General features: G+C 37.6%; 2 protein-coding genes across 2 annotated transcripts; both read left to right on the top strand.

Moving 5' to 3' along the window:
• The first annotated feature begins 9,118 nt into the window (after window positions 1-9,118).
• On the top strand, window positions 9,119-10,143 carry LOC116476239 (olfactory receptor 51F2). The gene is given in 3 exon segments (XM_032165915.1): window positions 9,119-9,259; window positions 9,261-9,343; window positions 9,345-10,143. Coding segments are annotated over 3 exon segments (1,023 nt in total).
• A 7,403-nt stretch (window positions 10,144-17,546) lies between these two features.
• LOC116477357 (olfactory receptor 51A7-like) lies at window positions 17,547-18,476 on the top strand. Its single transcript, XM_032168070.1, has one exon. It carries the CDS (start codon window positions 17,547-17,549, stop codon window positions 18,474-18,476), a length of 930 nt encoding a protein of 309 aa, XP_032023961.1.
• The last annotated feature ends 5,676 nt before the right edge of the window (window positions 18,477-24,152 follow it).

Genomic DNA, 24,152 nt, shown 5'->3' with positions numbered 1-24,152 from the left:
AAGGGGGAGAGAAAAAAAGAGGTAGGATATGATCACATTCTTGTGAGGCTTTGATTAGGCTACTGAATCCAGTATGTTGCAGGTGAAAAGGGTTGGATAGAGGGAACAATCTATGTATTTATTTCACACTCATTAAATCGCACTTGACATAAGATAAGCATAGAGTAGAGGAAGCAGTCAAATAAGTATTTGTTTCAGGGTGGATGGGGGGGATGATTTCTAGTTTCCTCCTAAAATGAACCTGTGAAGACAGCCTGTTAATTTACACTGTCAGGGTGAGGGAGGCCTTCTGTGGAGACATATAGCCTTCTTTCTGTAACTATGTTTAGAAACAAAAGGAAAGGCAGATGTGTGTGTGTAATTTAGCTTCTGGGCTTAACTTTTTCCTTTTGGCATAGTAAATTTGGCATCCTGAGATTTTCTTTTTTTTTTCCACAGATATTATATGTATATATTTATATGTATGTATATGTGTGAGTGTGTGTGTGTATATATATATATGGGAGTCCTGGAAAATGAATATACCAATAAGTACATTTTAATCTATTGTTCTTTTTTTTTTTTTTTTTTTGAGATAGAGTGTCACTCTGTTGTCCAGGCTAGAGTGCAGTGGTGCAATCTCAGCTCACTGCAAACTTCACTATCTGGGTTCAAGAGATTTTCCTGCCTCAGCCTCCTAAGTAGCTGGGATTACAGGTGCCTGCCACCATGTTAATCTATTATTTTATGTCATCACTTATAAATAGTTATATGTTGTATGCACCAGTGGACTTTTAAATAGTTTTAATGAAATTGTTTATCTAGACACTTACCCTAAGGGTGGCCTTGTATTTATGTAAAAATAGATCAATACATTATTGAAAAATTGATAAAGAAACCGGAAATAGCTTTAAATGTATCAGTAATTGATTTTCCTTTTTATTTATTTATTTATTTTTAGAGATGGGGTCTTGCTATGTTGCCCAGCTGGCCTGCTCTCAAACTCCTGGGCTCAAGCTATCCACCGCCTTGGCTTCCCAAAGTGCTAGGATTACAGGCAGGAGCCACCACACACTGCCAGTAATTAATTTTCAATAGATGAATCAATTCTATTCAGTGACAGAACAATGTTTTTATGGTGCTAGAACAATTAGAAATCTGTATGAAAAAACAAAGTGAAACTCACCTTCTACCTCAAAGTAAAATATCTTTATTTGAGGTGTAAAATAAACCTAAATTTGAAAGCTAAAGCTATAGAGCTTCTTTAAAAAGTACAGTAATATTTTTATGAACTTGGGGAAAGCAGATTTCTTATACAGGACACAAAATCATTAGCCACAATACAAAAGAAGATCAACAATTGATCTTCATTAAAATAAAAAAAAATCTACTTCAAAAGAGACCAATACAAAAGTGAAAAGTCAAGTCACAGAGAAAACATTCACAATGCATATATCTGACAAAGAGAGCCCCATAATCAATAAAAAGGAAAACCAACTCATGAAAAATACAAGCAAATGGTTTAAACAGGCCCTGTACAGCAAGAGGTAGACAAATGGTCAATGCGCATATGAAAAGGTTTATTATTATTATTCAACATTATTATTCATTAGGTAAATGAGAGTTTAAACTGTAACAATTTAACAATATAAACTAATTAGAACAGCTAAAATTAAGTGCACTGACAACACTAAGTATTGGTAAAAATGAGGAGCAATTGGAGCACTCATAAATTGAATCTCTTTTGCAATTTCTAGTAAAACTAGACCACATTTTGAGCGAGCAATTTCACTTTTAGTTGCATACTCCAAATAAATGGTTTATACATCCACCAAAAATGTCTAAAGATGCTTATAGCAGCTGTATTCATAACACCTAAAATATGGAAACAACCCAAATATCTGTCAATCAAAGATTAAACAAAATTTGCCACACTTAAGCAATAGAATACTCCTCATCAAGAATAAAAAAGAATGAAGAACTGAAAAAAAGTAAATATAGAATAGTAGTGTGGAATTATGAAGCGCTTGACAAAGAGTAGATAAAGAGCAGAATCTAATGCTTTAATATAATTGGGAGAAAGATGACCTACAAAAAGAGCCCAGTAAAAATCGTTTCAGTCTACACAGACTTAACAGTGAATTGGTGAGATTTTCAAACAGTGTCTGCAAACCAGGTTGTGTTCCAAGGGTTATTATGCTCTAAGTAGTTTTTTTCTGAGCATTTTAAAGGGTTAGTCTAATACAGTGGATAAAACTACTGGCTCTGTAGCCAGCAAGGAGAGCCAGTAATCTTATCCACTGTATTAATAAACCAACCCTTAAAAATGTTTAGAGAAAATTAGAGCATAGTAAAGTATCTGAGGCAAGTCTCAATCAATTTAGAAAATTTATTTTGCCAAGGTTAAGAACACACCCGTGGCACAGCTTCAGGAGGTCCTGACTACTTGTGCCCAATACAGTCGGGGTACAGCTTGCTTTTATACATTTTAGGAAGGCACGAGACATCAATCAATAAGTTTAAAATACACATTTTTTCAGTCTGGAAAGGCAGGACAACTCAAAGCAGGAGCTTCCAGGTAATAGGAAGATAAGAGACAAAAGTTGCATTCTTTTGATCAGCCTTTCACTAAATACACAATTTACACGTGAGGGGGTGGGTAGAGGAGTAGTCACTTATGCCTTAGTCCGGCTCAGTGACTCTGCATTTTTACATAAACAGTAGGGCAGAGGAAGCAATCAGATGTGCATTTGTCTCAGGTGAGCAAAGGGATGGCTTCCAGTTCTGTTCTTTTTTCCACACCTGTGAAGATAAGCTATCAATTTTCATTGCCAGGGTGAAATTCAGCATAACTGTTTTAGGGTAAAGATCTTGAGGCCTACAAAGAATTTCCTTGTGGGCAAATTGAGAGGCAGGTATGTAGCTTTTTATACTTAGTAGCTAACTTTTATAGGAATAAAATGGGAGGCAGGTTTGCCTGACACAGTTACCAGCTTGACTTTTTCTTTTGGCTTAGTGATTTTGGGGTCTTTAGATTTATTTATTTTTCATATAGTCAGCACAGCAATGAAGTATAACAAAAAAAAAGAAAGAAATTTTAGACAGGGAACACAGCAAATTTATCATTTATGTACTTTTTTTGGAATGAAAAATCCTGGAATATATGCTTCAGCAAATGAAATTGGTAAACAATAAAGTTCGACAATTGATAACCAAGTATGACTTAAAACTACTTATGGAGGCTATGTAAAATAATCCCAGGGATACAACAATCCGACATGCCTCAAGAAATGCAGAACATATTAGAACGTTGCACAAAATATGGCCTCAGACAGGAGTGATGTCAGAAATTTAGAATTCAGGATCCATTTCAGTCCTAATGAGTCAGAATTTTCATTTTAACAAGGTCTTGAGGATATTTACCTGTTCACTCAATTTTACAAGCTTTTAATTTTCCTTATCAACAAATAAATATAATTTGAGATCTTTCTACTTTTTTTGATGTAGACATCTATTGCTATAAACGTCCCTCCCATACCCCTTTTGCTGTCCCATAGGTATTTGTATATTGTACTTCCATTTTCATTTGTCTAAATAAATTGTTTAATTTCTCTGTTGATTTTTTATCAACCTGTTGGTTGTTCAGGAAGATGTTGTTTAATTTCCATGTATTTGTATTTCCACGGTTTCTCTATACTGATTTCTGGTTTTATACTATTGTTTTCAGAAATAATACTTGATACAATTTTGATCTTCTCAAATTAGTTAAGACTTGTTCTGTGGCCTAACAGATGATCTATCCTGGAGAATGTTTCATATGCAATCTAGAAGAATATGTATTCTGTAGCTGCTGGATGAAATGTCCGTCAGGTCCGTTTGGTGTAGAGCATAATTTAAATCCAAGGTTTCTTTACTGGTTTTCTGTCTGGGTGATTTGTTCATTGCTGAAAGTAGGATGTTGAAGTCCTCTACTATTATTGTTGCAGTCCCTCTCTTTAAGTCATTTGTGAGGTAATAAAAAAAAAAAAAAAAAGCTTTTCTTTATCCTGCTATCAGACAAAATGAAAGATAATTTAAATTCCAGAGACAACATAAAAGTTGTTCCAGAAAACTATGGTCCAAAATAAACAGAAAATTGACATGATTATGGGCAACTGAATTAGTATGAAAGGAAATAATTGATTTTCTTTTGATGAATGGGTGCCTTTTTTTTTTAATTTTTTTTTTTTTTTTTTTTTTTTTTTGAGATGGAGTCTGTCTCTATTGCCCAGGCTGGAGCTCAGTGGCGTGATTGCAGCTCACTACAAGCTCCGCCTCCAGGGTTCACTCCATTCTCCTGTGTCAGCCTCCTGAGTAGCTGGGACTACAGGTGCCCGCCACCACGCCCGGCTAATTTTTTATTTTATTTTATTTTATTTTTAGTAGAGACGTGGTTTCACCATGTTAGCCAGGATGGTCTCGATCTCCTGCCATTGTGATCCACCCGCCTCGGCCTTCCAAAGTGGGGTGCTTTTTTTTTCTTTTTTTTTTTTTTTTTTTGAGACGGAGTCTCGCTGTTGCCCAGGCTGGTGTGCAGTGGCAAGATCTCGGCTCACTGCAAGCTCTGCCCCCCGGGGTTCACGCCATTCTCCTGCCTCAGCCTCCCGCGTAGCTGGGACTACAGGGGAGCCTTCTTTTATAGTGGCATGTTTAGTGACATAGGATGATGTGTCATTATTTTTCTAATCATAGCATATATTCTGTATTCCATGTTGAATAATTATTTAATTATATTTTAATAATTTTTTGTTGCTTTTGAAGTTTGAATAACCTAAACAAATGTAAAATCATAGCTATAAGATTGTATGTAAATTTTTATATATGGCCTAGGAAAGTATTATACTACAGGAGACTAAATTTGGGAAAGGAGAGGGAAGAGAAGAAGGAAAGTGTAAGGCCATTTGTTCCTTGTACTCTGCATAGCAGGACGTAGAATCTAAAGTTAATGGAGGTTGGGCATGGTGATTTATACCTGTAATCCCAGCACTTTGGGAGGCCAAGGCTGGAGGATATCTTGAGCCTAGAAGTTTGAGACCAGCCTGGACAATGTAATGGGACCCCTTCTCTGCAAAATAAATAAACACATAAAGGTAGGTGTGGTGGTATGCACCTGTAGTCCAAGTTGCTAGGGATGCTGAGGTGGAAGGATTGCTTGAGCCCGGGAGGTCAAGGCTGCAGTGAGCCATGATTCTGCCATTGCACTCCAGTCTGGGCAACAGAGTGCGACCGCATCTTAAAAAAACAAACAAAAATCTGCAAAACTTTTTCGTATTTTGGGGAAAAAATGGAAAAAAAGAACATTTATATTCATTTAAAATATTATAAAGATAATACAATAATTAAAAGGAAGCTGTAAACATATTATTTGGATCTGCTTCAGTCTAGTGTGAGGAATCTCCTGGGAATTTCTAGTCATTACACCTTGGGTCAAGTCCCAAGGGTCTCTTGGCAACAGGGTTGGGTTATATGCAGGGCTTCTTAGAGAAGGCCAGGTCCAAGAGCCATCTACAAATACACTTGGCTGGAGAGTGAATAGAAAGGGCACGTCTTCCTCTGTTAGGAGCCAGGTAAGGTGTGAGAGCATGAGAAACAGCAGACCAAGAAGGCAAAGACTGTTGAGGTCTAAACTGGGGGGCAAGAGAGAGCAGAAAGGGAGGAATGGGAAGTGGAGAGGCAAGTGCTCAGAGGCAAAGGACTGCAAATCAGGGGTAGAAATGTTGGGAAGCAGGGTTCAGAGTGACAGGCTCAGACTAAAGGGTATGGGAATTAGTGATATATCAGCAAGTAGTTTGCTAACAAATATTTCTTCTGGGCTAGATAAGTTTGAAAAGAAAGAAATAGTCTCTTTTCTTTAACATTGGTAGAACTCAAAAATAAAAACACATACTCTTGTTTGCTTTATTGGTAAATATTTTTTCCATCATTACCATTTCTTCTATGCTAGATTTTATTTCCTCGGCTAGTTTGGTAATTGATATTTTCTTATAAAATCATCTATTTTATATATGTCAACAAACATATTATCATAATTTTGCTTACTATTCATTATATTTAAAGTTATAGTTCTCTAATCATAGGTTTGTTATTATTTTCATTTCTCATCCTTTTTGTAAAATTTTCTTGACTGTCTTTGAAAAAAAGATTCGTTATATTCTTTTTAAATAATCAACTTTGATTTTATTTTTAACTCATTCATTTATGTCTTTCATCTTTGTTAATTGCTTCTTTTGATATTTATTTAATTATAATCCCAGCTTCTTAAACTGAGAACTTAGAAACTTAATATTTTCCATCATTTTTTCCTATATTCTTCAAGCTATAAGTTGTTTTGGATGTCATCTTGCCTCACAGTTTCTGCTATGTGGCATTGTCATTGTTATTCAGTTTAAAAGATTGTTTTTCTCATTTATGTGTTTCCGAAATAGAGAAGGTACTTAATAAATGGATGTTGTTATTTCTTTGGAGTCTTTCATTTTATATTATTATATTAATGTTACTATATTAATAAAATACAGTATTAGGCTAATTCGATAGTCCAGGTTAGACAGTGAGTAGATTTGGAAGAGAGTATTTTGTACTCAGATAAAGACAAGTCGGAAGAATAAAGAGAGATATTAGAGGTTGAATAGAAAAGATTGGAAGAGGTGTTGGTTAAAAAATATGAGAGTACAGGATAACTCCTAGATTACTGATTTAGAAAATTGGGTCATTTTAATGAAAGTTATAAGCTTTATACAGAAAATGGTATAGGAGGAAAAACAGTTATAGGAGAAAATAATCAATTTGGTTTTGAACATATGAGGTTTTTTTATTTACCCATGAAAAATCTAGATGGAAATGTCCAGAATAAAGTTTTATCTTCAGACTTGGACCTAAACACCAAAACTGGTTTTCAGAAATTCATTTGAAATTTATTATTGTGTAGGTGAAATATGAGGCTGTGAAAATGGGGGAGATAATTTTACAAGTGACTTGAGATAGATCTCTGAAGAATGCCAAATATAAGGTTGGAAAACATAAGGTACCCAGGAGAGGGGGGAAAGAAACAAGAAAACTGAAACAGTCAGAGAAAGAGCTGATTAGTGGGAGAATATTAAGAGAGATTGGTATCATAAAACAATGAGGGAGAGAAAATTTCCAGAATCGTCAACAAAATATGTATTGAAGAGTGAGATGGTCACTGAAATGAGTCAACTGAAATTTTTTTTTTTTTTTTTTTGAGACAGGGTTTCTCTCTGTCACTCAGGTTGGAGTACAGTGATACAATCATGACTCACTGCAATCTTGACTTCTGGGCTCAAGAAATTCTCCTACTTCAGCTTACCAAGTAGTTGGGACCTACAGGCATGTACCACCATGGCTGGCTAATTTGTAAACTTTATTTTGGAGATGGGGTTTCCCTATGTTACCCATGTTGGTCTTGATCTTCTGGGCTCAAGTGATCCTCCCACCTCGGCCTCCCAAAGTGTTGGGATAACAGGCGCGAGCGAGCCCTGTGCCTGGCCTCAACTGAATTTGACAGTTCCATTTTGGCGTTATTTTCCATAGTAGATATAGCCTGGACACCTGATTTTCTTGGCCCTTTGCATACAGTAACTATTGATATTAAGACTACTTTCCATGGTGTATATGTGCCACATTTTCTTAAAACCTGTATGTTGTGCACATGTACCCTAGAACTTAAAGTATTAAAGAAAAAAAAGACTACTTTCCAGAGAATCCTAAAGAGCTTCATATCTCCACAATTCACATGGAATTAACATTTGACACATCAGACTCCCCTCCAAAGGTACCACACGGACCATAGTATGTCTCTTTAAAATCATACACCTGGAGCTTTTGTCAGATTGGTTTAGAAATTCCTTTTATGCATTCCTCAGCTTTGCTGAGTGAAGGCATTGAGGTTAGACACACAGGTTTCATCCTCAGTTCTTCTACTGCCTAACTGCATAATTTGGGGCAAATTACTTAATCAATGTAAATATCAGTTTCTTCATATGTATATTAGGGATAAGAAATTTATTTTCATTGTTGAATAATTATAATGATTGGATCATATTATGGATATGAAGATAATTGTGTCTGGCATATGGCACATGTTCAAGAAATGCTGGCTATTGCGTTTTTTTGAATTTTGATACTAGCCTGTGGTATTATTTATCATAGTGTAGTGCTTAATTTATTGTAGTAAAATTATGGTAAGGTTTGCTTTTTTCCTCCATTCCTTCCCTTCTTTCTCGCTCCCTCCCTTCTTCCTCTTATTCCTCCTCCTCCTCTTGCACTTTCCTCCTCTTCCCCCTTGTGCTCTTACCTGCCTCCACCTTCAGTAGTCTTTCTCTTTCTCCTCCTTCTTCTCCTCCTCCTCTGTCATCTTTGTCTCTCTCTTTTCTCCAACTTTCTTCCTTTTGTGGTTTCTCTCAACATTTAGGCAGTGCTTTATAAAGATAACATTGGGCGATTAATTGCTGAGTCTTAGTTTGCTCACCTGCAAAATTCATGTATGATCTATCTCCAAAAGTTGGTGTATGGATGAAATTATATAATGCATATAAAATGTCGACAACACAGGGAACTCCCAACAAATGCGATCAATATTTATTTTTCTTAGGGTGTTTTTTTGGACCACCCTATTACCGCATATGTGGGCCTGTGTGTCCCAGGCATGTTTTTGGCATTCTTCTGGATATTTTCCAAGAAAATATAATAATATTCGCATTTCAAATATGACTTAGTTTGCTCAGTGTTTTATTCCAGAATCAAAATTTATTTTCAACAAGTACTGGAAAGCAGGTTTCTCATAATATTATTTAGGTATTTTACTGGGGATTTATATTGGCAGACATGACTTAATTGTAGTGTTTATTGCTAGTAATGAGAATTATGGGCTTAATATACTTAAGAAAATTTGATGTGGCACAGTTCAGGGAATTCACTTTTCTCAATAAATGTGAAACACTGACAGACTTGAAGAGAAATGTGTAGCTGTGGGAAACTAAAAAAAAATTCAAGTTCTTTGAAAATTAGAAATAATAACTCAGTGAATCTTGAAGTGCCAGAGAGATGTTATAAGTGATAAACTATGTATTATGTGTTATGTTAAATGACTGAAACATCCCTGTCTTCTCAGTCCTTCCCTATGTCGGTCCTCAATAATACCAACGCTCAGCCTCTGATCTTCCTGACGGGCATTCCAGGCCTGAAAGCCACCCAGTACTGGATCTCCATCCCTTTTTGTTTCCTATTATGCTGTTGCCCTCTCTGGAAATAGCATGATCCTGTTTGTGGTCCTCTGTGAACGGAGCCTCCATAAGCCTATGTACTATTTCCTCCATGCTTTCAGCCACAGACCTGAGCTTGTCCCTGTGTACACTTTCTACTACCCTTGGTGTCTTCTGGTTTGAAGCCCGAGAAATCAACCTAAATGCCTGCATTTCCCGGATGTTCTTTCTACACGGATTTACTTTCATGGAGTCTGGGGTTCTACTGGCCATGGCCTTTGATCGTTTTGTGGCCATCTGTTACCCACTGAGATACACTACCATCCTTACCAATGCCCGAATTGCCAAGATTGGGATGAGCATGTTGATAAGAAATGTTGCTGTCATGTTGCTAGTTGTGCTCTTTGTCAAGAGGTTGTCCTTCTGCAGTTCTATGGTCCTTTCACATTCTTACTGCTACCATGTTGATCTCATCCAACTCTCCTGCACAGACAATAGGATCAACAGCATCCTTGGTCTGTTTGCACTTTTCTCCACTACAGGGTTTGACTGCCCTTGCATCCTGCTCTCCTATATCCTGATCATTTGATCTGTCCTCAGCATTGCTTCCTCAGAGGAGAGGCAGAAAGCCTTCAACACCTGCACATCCCACATCAGTGCTGTTGCCATCTTCTACATCCCTCTCATCAGCTTGTCTCTTGTCCATCGCTGTGGCCATTCAGCACCTCCATTTGTCCACATCATCATGGCCAATGTCTTTCTGCTAATCCTTTCTGTGCTCAACCCTATTATCTACAGTGTGAAGACTAAGCAGATTCAAAAAGCCATTATCAAGGTCTTAATTCAGAAGCACTCCAAATCTAATCATCAGCTATTTCTGATTAGAGATAAAGCCATTTATGAATAAGTGCTTTGCTAGAATGGAGTAATTGTCCCAAAGTGCCCACACATGCCTCCAACAGTCCAAACTAAGCAACTTATAGATGATGCGACATTTATTTAGTCAATTTCTTTGCCAATAAATTCATGTCATTGCCAACTAAATTATGATTTTGTTTTCAATATGAAGTGAAGAAACATATATAAACAACTAATTATATTTGTAAGCAGTATGAAAGATACATAAAGTATTAATTCAGGCTCTGTGTACAATTATAAAAGTTCACATTTAATGTGAGAAACTTTCTAAATAAGTCAGTTGTTATTTTCTGAATGACACACAGAAAACACTTTAATTAGTTTCTTTTCTTGAAATTCTTGATTATTTGTGCGATTCCAAAACAGAGATTCTATAGGGTGGATCCTAAAATACACATCAATGTAATTCCACATTGGATCTTATCTAGATGGAATTATTTTGCCCTTTATTATGTGCAGGGGCTGCCTAATGTAAATACAAGATACCATATTATGTGCTCAGCATCAGTTACTGCTGCTGTTAGCTGAAGAGTTAAAAGTTAGTATTACATTGTTAACATTCTAGGAGTAAGGATAACACTATTTTTCATTTTTTTTTTTAACCAAGATTTGCCTTGGTATAAGAGAACCTGTACTTTTGGCTCATATTTATCTCTATCCCTGATTTTATGGCTTCATTTATGGGCTCACTGGACTAGCAATGGCAGAGCAAAGGCTGGCTGATATCAGCGTATAGATACTTTATAGCTGGTTGTTGAGTTCCTCCTCTGAAATGAATACTGTCTAGTGAATATTAACATAAGACACAGAACTTTTCATCCTTTGTGTTCGCTTCAGTAGCACATCACATGCAGACTTTCTTACATCTCTTCTAACAAAGTTGCTAGTTCCATCCGCTGACAAATTATCCAAGCCTTTCAGCAAATTCCTAGTCTGTGTATATCCACAGACTTCAGACAACTTCTCCTCCAAACAGAGTTAACAACCAAGAGTGCTACTCACAGCTCTGCCCTTTGGAAATGTTTTCCTTCACCACTCTTTTATGCCATCAAATGTAGGGCTGTTGTGCCACTGCACACAATTTTTGGTTAGCATCAACTTGTCTACCAATCTATTCATGAACTAAGCCTGAGTATTTTCCTCCTTTTCCAGAAACTTATCAAAACCCCCCAATGAGGCCATGGATGTGAATTAATGCAGAGACATCCATACAACAGTGACAAGTGTCATAGGATTCTGGGCCAACTATTCACATGAATTATTTGTGCTTTTTGACCTTGTCCATCATTATCCCTACAATAATTGCTCTAATGTCTCAGATAGCATAACAACATAAGAATTTTTCTTGTTGCTAAGTATATTATCCTCAATTATATGATTAAGCATCTGAAGAATAACCACAAGTAAAGCCGAAAAATTATTGGGCTGACTATGAGATAAATGTTGTTCATAACTCCGTTAATCACTCTCAGTAATCTTATAAGTTAACCAAAAGAGAGCATGATGATATGTTTGAGTGAACAAACTCTTTAAGAACTCTTAGATATAACCTTAGATAACCTTTATCTAAGAGCCCTTAAAGAGTTGGGTATTTTTTGTTTAATGAACAGTTACATTTGTAAATGACGTTAGGCTGTTTGGGGGGAAAATCTGGATAATTTTTATTACATACTGGTAGTAGTATTGTGGGACACTTTGTGGGGGAGACCAAGACTCATATTCAATTAATGGGTACTGTATATATGAAGTGACTTAAATATTTAAACAGGTTAAGGGATCATGACTTCCCATTATATGGCTGATGTCAGCCTGGTGCTTAGAAGTTCTCTATTGTAAATGTATGCTGGGTACATCCTAGAAGACTGTTCATTTAGCTTGTCTCCAGGAAGACTATCATATATTGCAACGTATCACTATGGGTCCCATCACTCTGATAGCCATTCTAGCCTTTCTATCCTCTATAAAAATTATACCCACTTATATGATTTTTAAGTACTGCCATGTGGTCTCAGAATTCCTTCATTCTCATTGTTAATAGGAAGCCCGTTTCCACAGAAGTATCTTTCATTGTTATGTGTAGCCTACCGAGTACGGCAACTGCTGACCTTTGAAATGAACCAGACTTCCTCTTACAAATGCATTGTTTGTTGCCTTTGTGAAGACATTTCTCTTCCTTATGGAGAAAAGAATCATGTGGTAAATTCTCTTGTCCCATAGGATAAATCAATTCTAACATGTCAACTTCCCTGATATTTCTATAGTCCACATTATGCCAAGAATATTTGGCATCTCCACCCAATTTTCTGTGGTCATTATCATATCCAATCTTGAAACAACCATCTCAGTAGTGCATTAGCACAGTTTCTGGTTATCCTTGATATAATATTGCACCTCTAATCATGGATCAATGCCTTCATGTCAATAAACTTTTCTCTGTTAATTAATATTCATACTACCACATATTTCAACTGCTGCCTGGATCTAACACCTTCAAGAACCACTCTACTCATTTGATTCCAGTTAGTCCAATTAAGTAGGTTCTGCAATGCCTTCAGTAAATAAGCTATTTTCTCCAAAAATGTTAATAAAAATTCTCTTTTCAGGCTTTGCTGAGACCTGATTGGTTATTATTTTGGGTGCAATGAGAAATGATAGGGCAGTTCTTGTGGAGGAAAGGTATCAGTTGTGAGGCATCACACTCAGGTTTGGTTTGTGTAAGGTCTCCAGACAGTAATAAATGAATTATCTTTGAAAAGTAAGAAGGGATCTGTTTCTTCTGGCATAAAATATTCAAAAGTTTCAAGATTTGAAGACTTATTCACTCAAATGTCAACATTCCAGGAATGAGGATCTCATCATTTTCCCATTACTGTATTTCTAGTCCTTTTCAAAGTTTTTGACTTTATCACAGAAGATCTGTCAAAACTGAGCAGTCTGCCTTGTAGCTCTGCCACCCTTTTGGTTAAATCCTTTGCCTGATTTTTAGAGCTGTATAATCTATGTCTGAATGAGATAAAGGTTTCTGTCAGTGTTCCTACAGAGAACCTTTGATTTTCATGGCATACCCTGCATTGTGAGTTGGATGTCCCAATCTGATTAGCTCTTATTTCAAGATTTCTGAGGCAGATAATAAAATCAGCCCATTCCATAATCTTTGGATGTTTTAGGTAAAAATGGAAGACTGGATTCAAGATCGATAGTTACCATATAACCTAATACCTTACCTTCCACCTGAACTTCATCCAGTCAATCACAAATAAGTGTGTTAGTAATTGTGATGCCATTAAATTTCAAGGATTAGTGTCAGCCCTCTGACTGCTAGCAATCAGATTTTGTTACCAGTTGACCATGTTAATAATAATGTGCTTCCAGGGACCATGGATGAGGAACAACTGAAGTTAAAGAAGGAGGAAGAATAAGATGATAGAAAACACCTCATTGAGTTTGATGCTGCATTAATCAGGGTTCAATCAAAAGACAGAAATCATACAATAATTTTAACAGGAAAAATTTAATGTAGAGAATTATTAACAAGGAGCTAAAATAGTGGGGAAATTAGCTTGCTGAAGAGAATTATAAAGAATCCAGTAGAAACAGCTATAGGGGGCAACCATTACCCCAAAGGCTGGGAAAAAGCACCCAAGGAGGATTCCTTTCCTTGCACTAGGCTGGTGAAGTCACAAAAGGGCCTTATCACTGAGGTTTCCCATAAATCCGCCCTCTGATAGTTGCAGGAAAGGGCTTCCGTAAGAAGGTGCCAAGCCCCAGAACTCTCTAAGTGCAAAGGAAACTGCTGATTGCTGGGCACTGCTGTACCTGGAAGCTGGAAAGACTGTTCTCTCTAGGAGTATAATGCATTTCCATGTGTGGCTGTGCCTGGGGTGGCTCCAGCCCGCCTTCTCTGGATAAGTCGAGTGACTACCTTGCTAGAAGACTAGTCCCATGGGGCCCCTGATGTGCACACAGATATTCAGGGCTAAGGAGAAGACAAAGAAGAAGCTATCTCAGCTGCAGTGCTGGCCTATTATGCCTATGGTTCCAGGTTATGCCATTGTTGTTTCAGTGGAAAGATGGAGAACAAGCCCGGTGGTGAAATGCTGAAGAAAGCTATGCACTGCTGGAACTGAGCCCTGGAGGAACCACACAGAGCCAAGCAATAAAGAAAAATCATGATTTGTAGGAGTCTGGTTGGCAAACCACAATAAAACCAGGAAGAGAAAAACCTCTTCTTCTTTCAGTGTGCCTCCACTACCCTCTACTGACAAATCTTAACATTGTACCAGCTAGCAAAACATTATAAGGCCCAACATCTTCATCACAGAGCAGGTAAAAAGGAATTTGGAGGTGAGAAATGGCACATCAATAATAATCCAGATGCCATTATGGGTGACTATTGCCTAATCCTACAGGGCCACCTCTGAAGCCTTATCAAATATGTCTCAGGATACTTGACCCAGGAAAATAAAAAGACAGAAACAGTTTATCCATTGGATCCTTTTTCCCATTGCTCAAAGTCTACCTCATGAATCCTTAATTCCCCCCTATTTCTGGGTTGTACATGCATGGATACCAAGTGAGTACATGTAGATATTTCATCATTCAGTGTCAGTCTTGGGGCAAGAAACAAGAGGTGCATGGCACGCGCCTAGGTTGAGATGTTTTCAGATTCTTCCTGTGAAAAACCAGCCAGTGACTAAATGGGTCTGATTGCTGTAACAGTGATTGGAAAATGAGGCTAAAAGATTTGCAGTGATGCACTAGAAGCAGCGAATTCACAGGGTCAACTCAAACCTTGATATTCTATCCTGGAGAGCTTGTAGGTTCACAGAAAATGCAGTCACCTCAGAATGAGGTATGAGCCATTTCTCCTGCTGTACTGAAAATCTATCCTTGTTCTTTTTTGTTATTGTTTTTGGTGCAAGTTCTGTTATTTAATCCCATAAGTCAATTAAAATGATATGTTTACCATCTTATTTCCTTTTTTTCTAAAACTCCAAATAGAGGAGAAAAATGATCCTGAAAAAGGTATCCACGGGCCAAGTCTTTTAGAAAAATATGGGGATAGCTCCAGGGCAATGGAGAAAGTGCTATGAACACATAAAGTATACAGAAATGGTCTCAGGAAGGCTGCTGAGAGAAAAATCCTTTTGCAGGGAATATTTATTATTACTAAGTTTACACCCTTTTATGTTAAAATGGTGATATTAACAATAATATTGTTATTATTTATTTATTGTTGTGATTCAGAGCCTGCTCACTTAGGAGAGCTCATTATTGACAGACATTGATGAGACACATCAAAGCAAAGTCAAAACAAAAGTCATTGTTCCCAGGGGACTAGGTGTCTATTAATTCTCAAGAGGATGTTCCTCTGCTAAACAAGAGTATGAGGATATAAACAAAGGTGCAGATTCCCAACAGAGTGCTGGAACAGAGAAGCTGCAGAAGCTGTAGGATCTGAAGGCTTTCCATTCTTGGTCTGGAATAAGGTAGCTAGAAGCCTGGTAGGTATTCTGGTGAATGAAATTGAATTTCCTTAGGATAGTTTTATCTTTTCCAATGAAAACACTGTAGTTTATAGAGATCAACCCTATGTCTTTCAGAGGAATGGAGGTAAAAATGTTTCATGGGTTGTTCAACCTAAGAGATCAAGCTACATTTTGGACACGGTTTATGGCTGAAAAGACTAGTGTCCACGTGTGTAGCATGGGGTACTTACTTGTATTTACATGATGAATACAGTTGAATACAACAATGTTGCCAATAGTAACTCATTTATTGAGTTACCTGAGTTACGTTGGAAGCTTATCAAGAAAGGCCTCAGGCATGAAACCTTGAGAATGGCCCATTTTGAGGGGATTCATTGAAGGGAGAGGGATGTTGTTATTGCTTTTGTCTCTGTCAGAATTCTGCTCCTCTGACAAGGACAGGCTGTTAGCCACACCACTGGAGCTTTTTATTCTACAGCTCTTGAAAGGAAAGTTAGCCAAAGTGTCAGTAAAGCTGACTCCAGGAGTATGAGCAGGATCAAACCCAAATTCCAGAGACAGACACCTGCACTGGTCACCAATCTGAAGGGTAGACACAGAGAAGCCAAGTGCAATAGGAAAAAACATCTGTGAACAGACAAAGACAAGAGCTGCGACCATTCTAAGCAGGGCCAGTAGTAATTGCACTGTAAGGTGGTGAGTACTTTAAACACATACAAATGGCATCTGTGTTATAGGATGCATAACAAGGATGCATTGGTCACATATAACACTAAGCCTGCCTCATGGCTCCTAACTCAGGTCAACATGAGGCAAAGGTCCTTAAAAAATTTTGCAGCATACAGAATAGCTGCTATTTCCCCTTTCCTTCACTACTTTCTATTTCTACCCACCACTTTCTAGTTTCTTCTAGCTGAATGCAACCTCCTCTTTATCTACCCTTGCCAAGACCTGCTCAGAGACTTTCCATGAAAGGACAAATGATCACACATGGCATCCTCTCTGCACCACTTAAGGTGGTCTCTTGCTGCCACTCTCCATCTAAGTCATCAGAGCTGGGTCAGAGGAGCCCTTCCTCCTCTGCTTACTGGGGTGCTGTGCTTACTCACACTGCCCTGCCTCAGGCTACTGTCAAGATCTGGCAAATGGTGTTTGCTACCAGACTTGAAGATCTCGCTGAGGTTTTGAGCCTATCTTTTTCTGTGAATATCCAAAAAGTGAATCATTTTACAATGTGTATAATTTTCAGGCACATATCATCTCTACCACATATGCTTGTTACTCTCTTCTTTTTTTATTTTAATAATATCCTTTAAAAATAGAAAACCCCCACATATTGTACAAAACAGGCCATGGGCTGAGTTTGACTCTGCATTACAGTTTGCCACCCTCTGTGGTAGATCAATTCTATATATTTTCACAGACATGTACCAAGATCAATAACATAAGATTCAGGCCTCCCTTAAGTGCTGTGACTATAGCATGCATCTGTGGTTTGTGTGAGTACATGACCATTGACCACACGCATGATAGTAGATTGTAACACATTCCACTTAGTTTAATTGAAGCAAAAATCTCAAAAAGCAAGGGTTTCAAAAAAAGCGGGTATCAAAGCACCTTCTTTCTAGCTAGAAAATTATTCAGAAATATATCAAGGAATAAAGATAGAAAAGTAACACAAAGGTTTTAAACGAATCCTGTGATGAATCTGTTTAAATATTTTCGATTGTTTTCTTTACATAGGAAAATATGTATTATGCTATTTCTTGACACCTAAGATTGAGCTATATTTAATTTAACCAACAACTGAACTTAAATATGTTCAGCAAATACAATTAAAATTTTTGTCTATTGTGCATCTTACTTTAGACCCAGGAGCAGATAAGCTAGTGACCTATCTGTGATGTTTCTGCTCCATACCTCAGAAGTTGAAGTCTCCCCATTCCTATTGATTGGGATACCAGGACTTGAGCATGCACACATTTGGATATCCATCCCCATCTGCCTTATGTACCTCATAGCCATCCTGGGCAACTGCACCATCCTATTTGTTATCAGAACAGAGCATTCCCTGCAAGAGCCCATGTACTGTTTCCTCTCCATGCTGGCCCTGTCCTACCTGGGCCTGTCTTTCTCCTCCCTACCCACGATGCTGAGAATCTTCTTGTTCAACAACATGGGGATTTCTGCTGATGCACGCATTGCCCAGGAATTCTTCATCCATGGATTCACAGACATAGAGTCTTCAGTCCTTCTAATCATGTCCTTTGATTGCTTAGTAGCCATTCGCAACCCCCTAAGATACAGCTCTATTCTCACCAGCTTCAGGGTTTTGCAAATTGGACTGGCATTTGCCATTAAAAGCATTCTCGTAGCGCTACCCCTTCCTTTTACTTTAAAGAGACTCAGATACTATAATAAATGCCTTTTATCCCACTCCTACTGCCTTCACCAGGATGTAATGAAACTGGCCTGCTATGACAATAGGGTTAACTTTTACTATGGTTTGTTCGTTGCACTCTGCATGATGTCAGACAGTGTTTTTATTGCTATTTCCTATGTGTTCATCCTGAAGACTGTGTTGGGTATTGCATCCCATGGGGAGCGGCTCAAAGCTCTTAACACCTGTGTGTCTCATATCTGTGCTGTACTCATCTTCTATGTCTTGGCTACCATGCATCACTTTGCTAAGCATAAATCCCCTTTAGCTATGATTCTGATAGCAGATGCATTCTTGCTGGTACCACCCTTGATGAATCCCATTGTGTATTGTATAAAAACTCGGCAGATTAGAGTAAAGGTCCTGGAAAAACTGGCTCTGAAGCCTAAATGATGGGGCAAAAGTGGAAATTCTATTTTTTTCACAATACATTTTCTTAGGAGGACGGTGTTTCATCCAAATAGGAAACGGTTCTATTTACTTCAAAGTTTTTAAATTAGCATTAATTAATTAATTGTTCAATCAACTAATCCCTAAAGAGCATCTAATATACCACAGCTTTTCTACTTTTGATAAAGAAGAGGCTTATATTTCATCAATATGTTACGAATCATTTTGTTGTTCTTTGGGTGATTGATAACATCAATTCTCAGACATGAGAAGGGAGAGCAAAACTCTTGCAAATCTTCTAATGAGAAGTTAGGAAAAGTAGCCCTGAACTGCGGCTGGGAGAGCCCTACAAAATTCTGGTACTATTTAACATCTTGATATTTACCTCCTCTTATTTTATTTTCATTGTGATTTACATTAAACTCTTTATAAAGTGTCTGAGTTTGTCTAAGTATGTTCTTTACTTTGCTATTCAAAGTGTGGTCTGCTGACCGGCAGCAACAGCATTACCTAGAAAGTTGTTAAAATTGCTGCAGAATCTCATGTCCTGCTGCAAGCCTGTTGAGCTGAAATCTGCATTTTAGCAAGATCTCAGGTGACTGGCATGTAGGTTCGTGTTTAAGGAACACTTTTCTCGGGTGATGTGAAAGGGAAACATAGAGACTATGTCATTTGGTGAAGCAAATTTTGGTGGAAGTCAACTTGGAGAGGAAGTTATAGAAGGGCCATGGCACTTGACAGTGTTTATAGTAAAGATAAGGGGCTGAAACTTTGGTGCTCAATGGTTGCAGGCCCATATGTATTTCCACCATGATGCATATATCTCTCTCACTAACTGTATTGTAAATTTCCACAGGACAAGGGTTACGAATTATTCAACTTTAACTCTCCTAACAACAAAGTACTCTGTCGATGGTATGTGCTTGGTAGATCTATTCATATATCAATTTGAACTAAAAAAATAGTCTAAAGAAAAAGAGGTAGCATCCTGAAGCCAGGCCCCTCAGGTTTTTCTGGGGTGAAAATTCTAGGGTGCATCAGAGCAGTCATCATCGAGGCTTAACACAGCACTCTGTCCTCTGCATGCCTCATAGTAAGAAGTTAACATTGCAGATACATAAGGAGGTTCATGAGATGTGGATTCTTCCCTTGGATGCTGCCTTCTGAATTGAGGGGAGCCCCATATTACTGTTCATGAATAACGACAGCACAGAATCTGCACCACTGTGGCCAACCAGACACCCAAATAACTGTAATACCTGAGCCTCCCTAGTCTCACCTCTCACTTTATGGCATTGTGAATGGAGCCAGACCAAAGGGCTCCAATGATCTCCTAATGAGAAAGGGTCAACAAGGAAACTTTAGGAGTCACTAGGACTGTGCGATCCTTATTTAGTACATCAGCGTCCAGGATCACTCCTAAAGAATAAGATATAGTGTAACTCCAGGCTGAGAATTTAGGAATTTAGAAGCTAACCCACAGAAGAAGGAGTAAATAAACCCCATCAGGGTTACATGTCCTCTAAACTCTTTACTGTGATAGCTCAGTCCTGCCAGGGAGGAGATCAAATGAATGGAAAAACTAGGGACTTGGTCAGGCACAGGTCCTCTGGTTTCAGCTCTGCCATTTCCTGGCTGTGCGGTATTGAGAAAATTACTTCCTGTGTATCATGATATATTTCATATGTACTTGTAAATTAAGAACATAATTATTTCTCCATACATTCCAGGGATTAAATAAGTTAATATGTTTAAAAGCTTTAAGATCTCAATATGGTCTTCAGACAGGTTTTGTTTGGACATGGCAGTGCTTGGATGATTTTGTATATATATATAATTATACACACAAAATATATAAAATATACACATAAATTATCTTAAATATGGAAAGACATGGAAGTAGTAGACCTATATTCCCCCACGGAAACATTGAAACATTCAGTAGGCAACCCCTGAGAAGTCTTAAGCCTCTTGGTTAATAAAGATCCCACTACTCACAGTGCGAATATGTACTTGTTTTATAAATTTATATTATTTCCTTGGCTTCTGTAGACATTTGAACTTATGATCCCTGTTATGAATTCTCAATATCTCCCTCCCCCACTCTCTCTCTCTTCCTCTGTCTTTCTGACACACACACACACACACACACACACACACACACACACACACACAGAGTAATATTCTGGTTGCTATCCTGGAGAGCTTTGTTTAGCAAGTAGACCAACCCAGAGATCTGGCTTTTGCAAGGCGTTTCCCGATCTGCAGTTTTATCCACCTTCTGTGTATCACTGTTACACTTTGTAAATGTACTTGCTAATACTTTCTGCCCTCTGTGTGCTGTTAAGAAATTTTTTTTCCCCTTAACTTATCAGTCAAGTAAATGTGATTGGCAGAGGGAGAATAGGATCCTAGACTGGACAGGGGTATTAATAACAACCACTATATGGTTGAAGGTTTTGACAGAATTGGTGTGGACTTGGCCAGTGTACAGGAGAGATTGGGGAAAAGGAGAGAGCAGTTGAGGCTCTGCTGTGAAAGAGAGACAGTTTTCTGCTACCCTGATTTAGCAGAGTAATAAACACATGGAGGCAGCCAGAGGAGTTGGGTTTCAGTTCAATACCTACCACTGACTTACACAGGACCATTCAAAGGTGCTTTCCACAGGCCAAAGTTGCAGCTTTCTGTTTATAAAATGAGGTGGAGTCGGGGGAAGATTAAAGAAACTTCCAGCTGTAAAGCTCTTTATTCTGATTAATCATGCATACAAAGTTTAAATATAGTTACTTTTTTTATTAATTCCAAATCATTTATTGAATATCTCTATGTTCCCACATTATGATATAGATGTTTTACTGTAAGATAAGAACTGCTTTATTTATAATAGAAACAAAAGACATACATTTATAAAATACATATATATTTAAATTAAGCAAATAATTTTATTGGAAAACAGAAAAAACTGTTAATGAAACACTTATACACTCTTGCATGTGAAAACTTATCATTAATGTTTATTTTCTTACATTTAATCTATAAATATAATTTAACACCTCCTAGAAATCCAAAGCTTTCGTTTGTTTTGTGAGATGGGGTTTGCTTTACATCTCATATTAAGTAAATCACACTATAAAGCTATAATAAATAAGTGATATGTCGTCATTCCTAAAAAGATCTGCAAAGCAAAATGCATACACCTACAGAAACTACTGATGAGCAAGCATTATAATAAATGCTGTGGTGGTGAGCACCTGAGATTTTTTGGTTGGTATACAGTAAAAGTGAACTAAGAGTGTTAGTACACTATGTATACTTATATACACAGAATATTATATATACATATAATTTATAATGTGATATGCATAGTATTTTATTTCAGTGAGAAAAGGAATGTATTTAACAGGTGATTCTGCCATTAGTAAATATCCAACTTGATCAATATAAATTTAAACTTCTAACAGAAAAACTTAGAAGTAAAAACTATTGTGACAATTTTAGAAAATAGTATAAGAGATTGTGCATTGAATGCTTGGAATCAAAGACATCCTTTTTTTTTTTTTGGAGATGGAGTCTTGCTCTGTCACCCAGGCTGGAGTGCAGTGGTGCAATGTCTGCTTGCTGCAACTTCTTCCTCCCAGGTTCAAGGGATTCTCCTGCCTCAGCCTCCTGAGTAGCTGGGACTACAGATGTGCACCACCATGCCCGGCTAATTTTTTTTTTTTTTTTTTTTGTATTTTTAGTAGAGACGGGGTTTCACCATACTGGCCAGGCTGGTCTCGAACTCCTGACCTGGTGATCCGCCCGCCTCAGCCTCCCAAAGTGCTGGGATTACAGGCATGAGCCACCGCGCCCCGGCCAGAGATCTCTTTTTTAAAGCAATATATGAAACACAAAAAGTATAAAGGAAACTAAAGTTAGATTTGTTTAAATAATGCTACTTGTATTTGCTTGGGAGTTGATTAGCAAACAAGATCAAAGACAAATACCAGATTGGGAAGGGCATAAAACAAAAATGTTTTGGAAATATTTATTTATTTATTAGGTTGGTGCAAATGTAATTGCTGTTTTGTCATTACTTTTAATGGCAAAAACTACAATTACATTTGCACCAACCTAACATTTATTTATTTTTGAGACAAGGTCTTGTTCTGTTGTCCATGCGGGGGTGCAGTTTTGAAACCATGGCTCACTGCAGCCTCAACCTCCTGGGCTCAAGTGAACCTCTCACTTCAGAGTCCCTAGTAGCTGGGACTATAAGCACCTGCCACCATGAGTGCCTATTTATTTTTTAAATTTTTTGAAGAGATGGAATATTCTTATGTTGGCCAGGCTGGTCTCAAGCTCCTGTACTTAAGCAATTCTCTTGCCTCAGCTTTCCAAAGTGTTGGGATTATAGGTGTGACCCACCCACTTATATTTAAAATATAAACAACCCAATAGAAAAATGGATGAAGATTATTTGAAAAGGCTATTCATGGCAGAGGAAACAAAAATAATCAATAATATGTGAAAGACATTCATTTTTACTATTAGAAAAATCCAAAATTAAGTAAAAGTAGATAATTCTAACTTATTTTACAGTAAAATAATTTTACTTTATGTAATTAAAGTAATAAAGACCACTATATACTTGAAGGTTCTGGCAGAATTGGTGTGGATTTGTCCAGTGTGCAGGAGAAAGCAGGAACAAGGAAAGAACAATTGAGGCTCTGCTGTGAAAGAGAGACAGTTTTCTGCTACCCTAATTTAACAGAGTTATAAACACATGGAGGCAGCCATGTAACATTGATTACTATTAATTTTACATAAGGTAAAATTAATTAAAATGTTAATTTAAATTCATAAAAATTTTAAAATATTAGAGCAGTCAATTTTGTTGTATATACAAGAAAAAGGCATTCTCTGACATAGTATAGAAGTATGAATTGCTGGCCGGGTGCGGTGGCTCACACCTGTAATCCCAGCACTTTGGGAGGCTGAGGCAGGCAGATCACAAGGTCAGGAGATCGAGACCATCCTGGCTAACATGGTGACACCCTGTCTCTACTAAAAATACAAAAAATTAGCTGGGCGTGGTGGTGGGTGCCTGTAGTCCCAGCCACTCGGGAGACTGAGGCAGGAGAATCGCATAAACCTGGTAGGCAGAGCTTGCAGTGAGCCAAGATCTCGCCACTGCGCTCCAGCCTGGGCACAGAGCGAGACTCCGTCTAAAAAAAAAAAAAAAGTATGATATGAATTGCTGTAACTTTTTTAGAAAATAATCTACCAACAAACATGTAAACTTTTAACATGTAAATCCTTTAAAGCCAGCAATCGTGACCTGGAGATCAGTCTTTCAGAAGTAATAGCCTAAGTATACATGGGGAATTGTAGAAGAGCGTTTATTAGAGCATTGCTTGGAGTGGCATAAAACTGAAGACAACTCTAATACTCACTCATAGAAAACAGTTGAATAAATTACCTTGATCCATACCATGGAACATTATGATTATGTGGTCATTTGAATGAATTAAATCCATCCTAGTGCACTTGGAGGAATGAGGAATTTCTACTATAAGAAAACAAGATGCAGAAAGGCATATAGAAAGTTACCGAGATTCAGAGGGCAGGGACAGAACAAGATGTAGAAATAGAAGGCTCCAGCAATTGTCCCCCCACCACAAGGACACTGATTTAACA

The sequence above is a fragment of the Hylobates moloch genome, unplaced genomic scaffold (assembly GCF_009828535.3).
Source record: "Hylobates moloch isolate HMO894 unplaced genomic scaffold, HMol_V3 SCAFFOLD_11, whole genome shotgun sequence".
Lineage (NCBI taxonomy): Eukaryota > Metazoa > Chordata > Mammalia > Primates > Hylobatidae > Hylobates > Hylobates moloch.
Note: the sequence above shows the minus strand (reverse complement) of the source record. Positions and strands in the feature narration are given on the sequence as shown.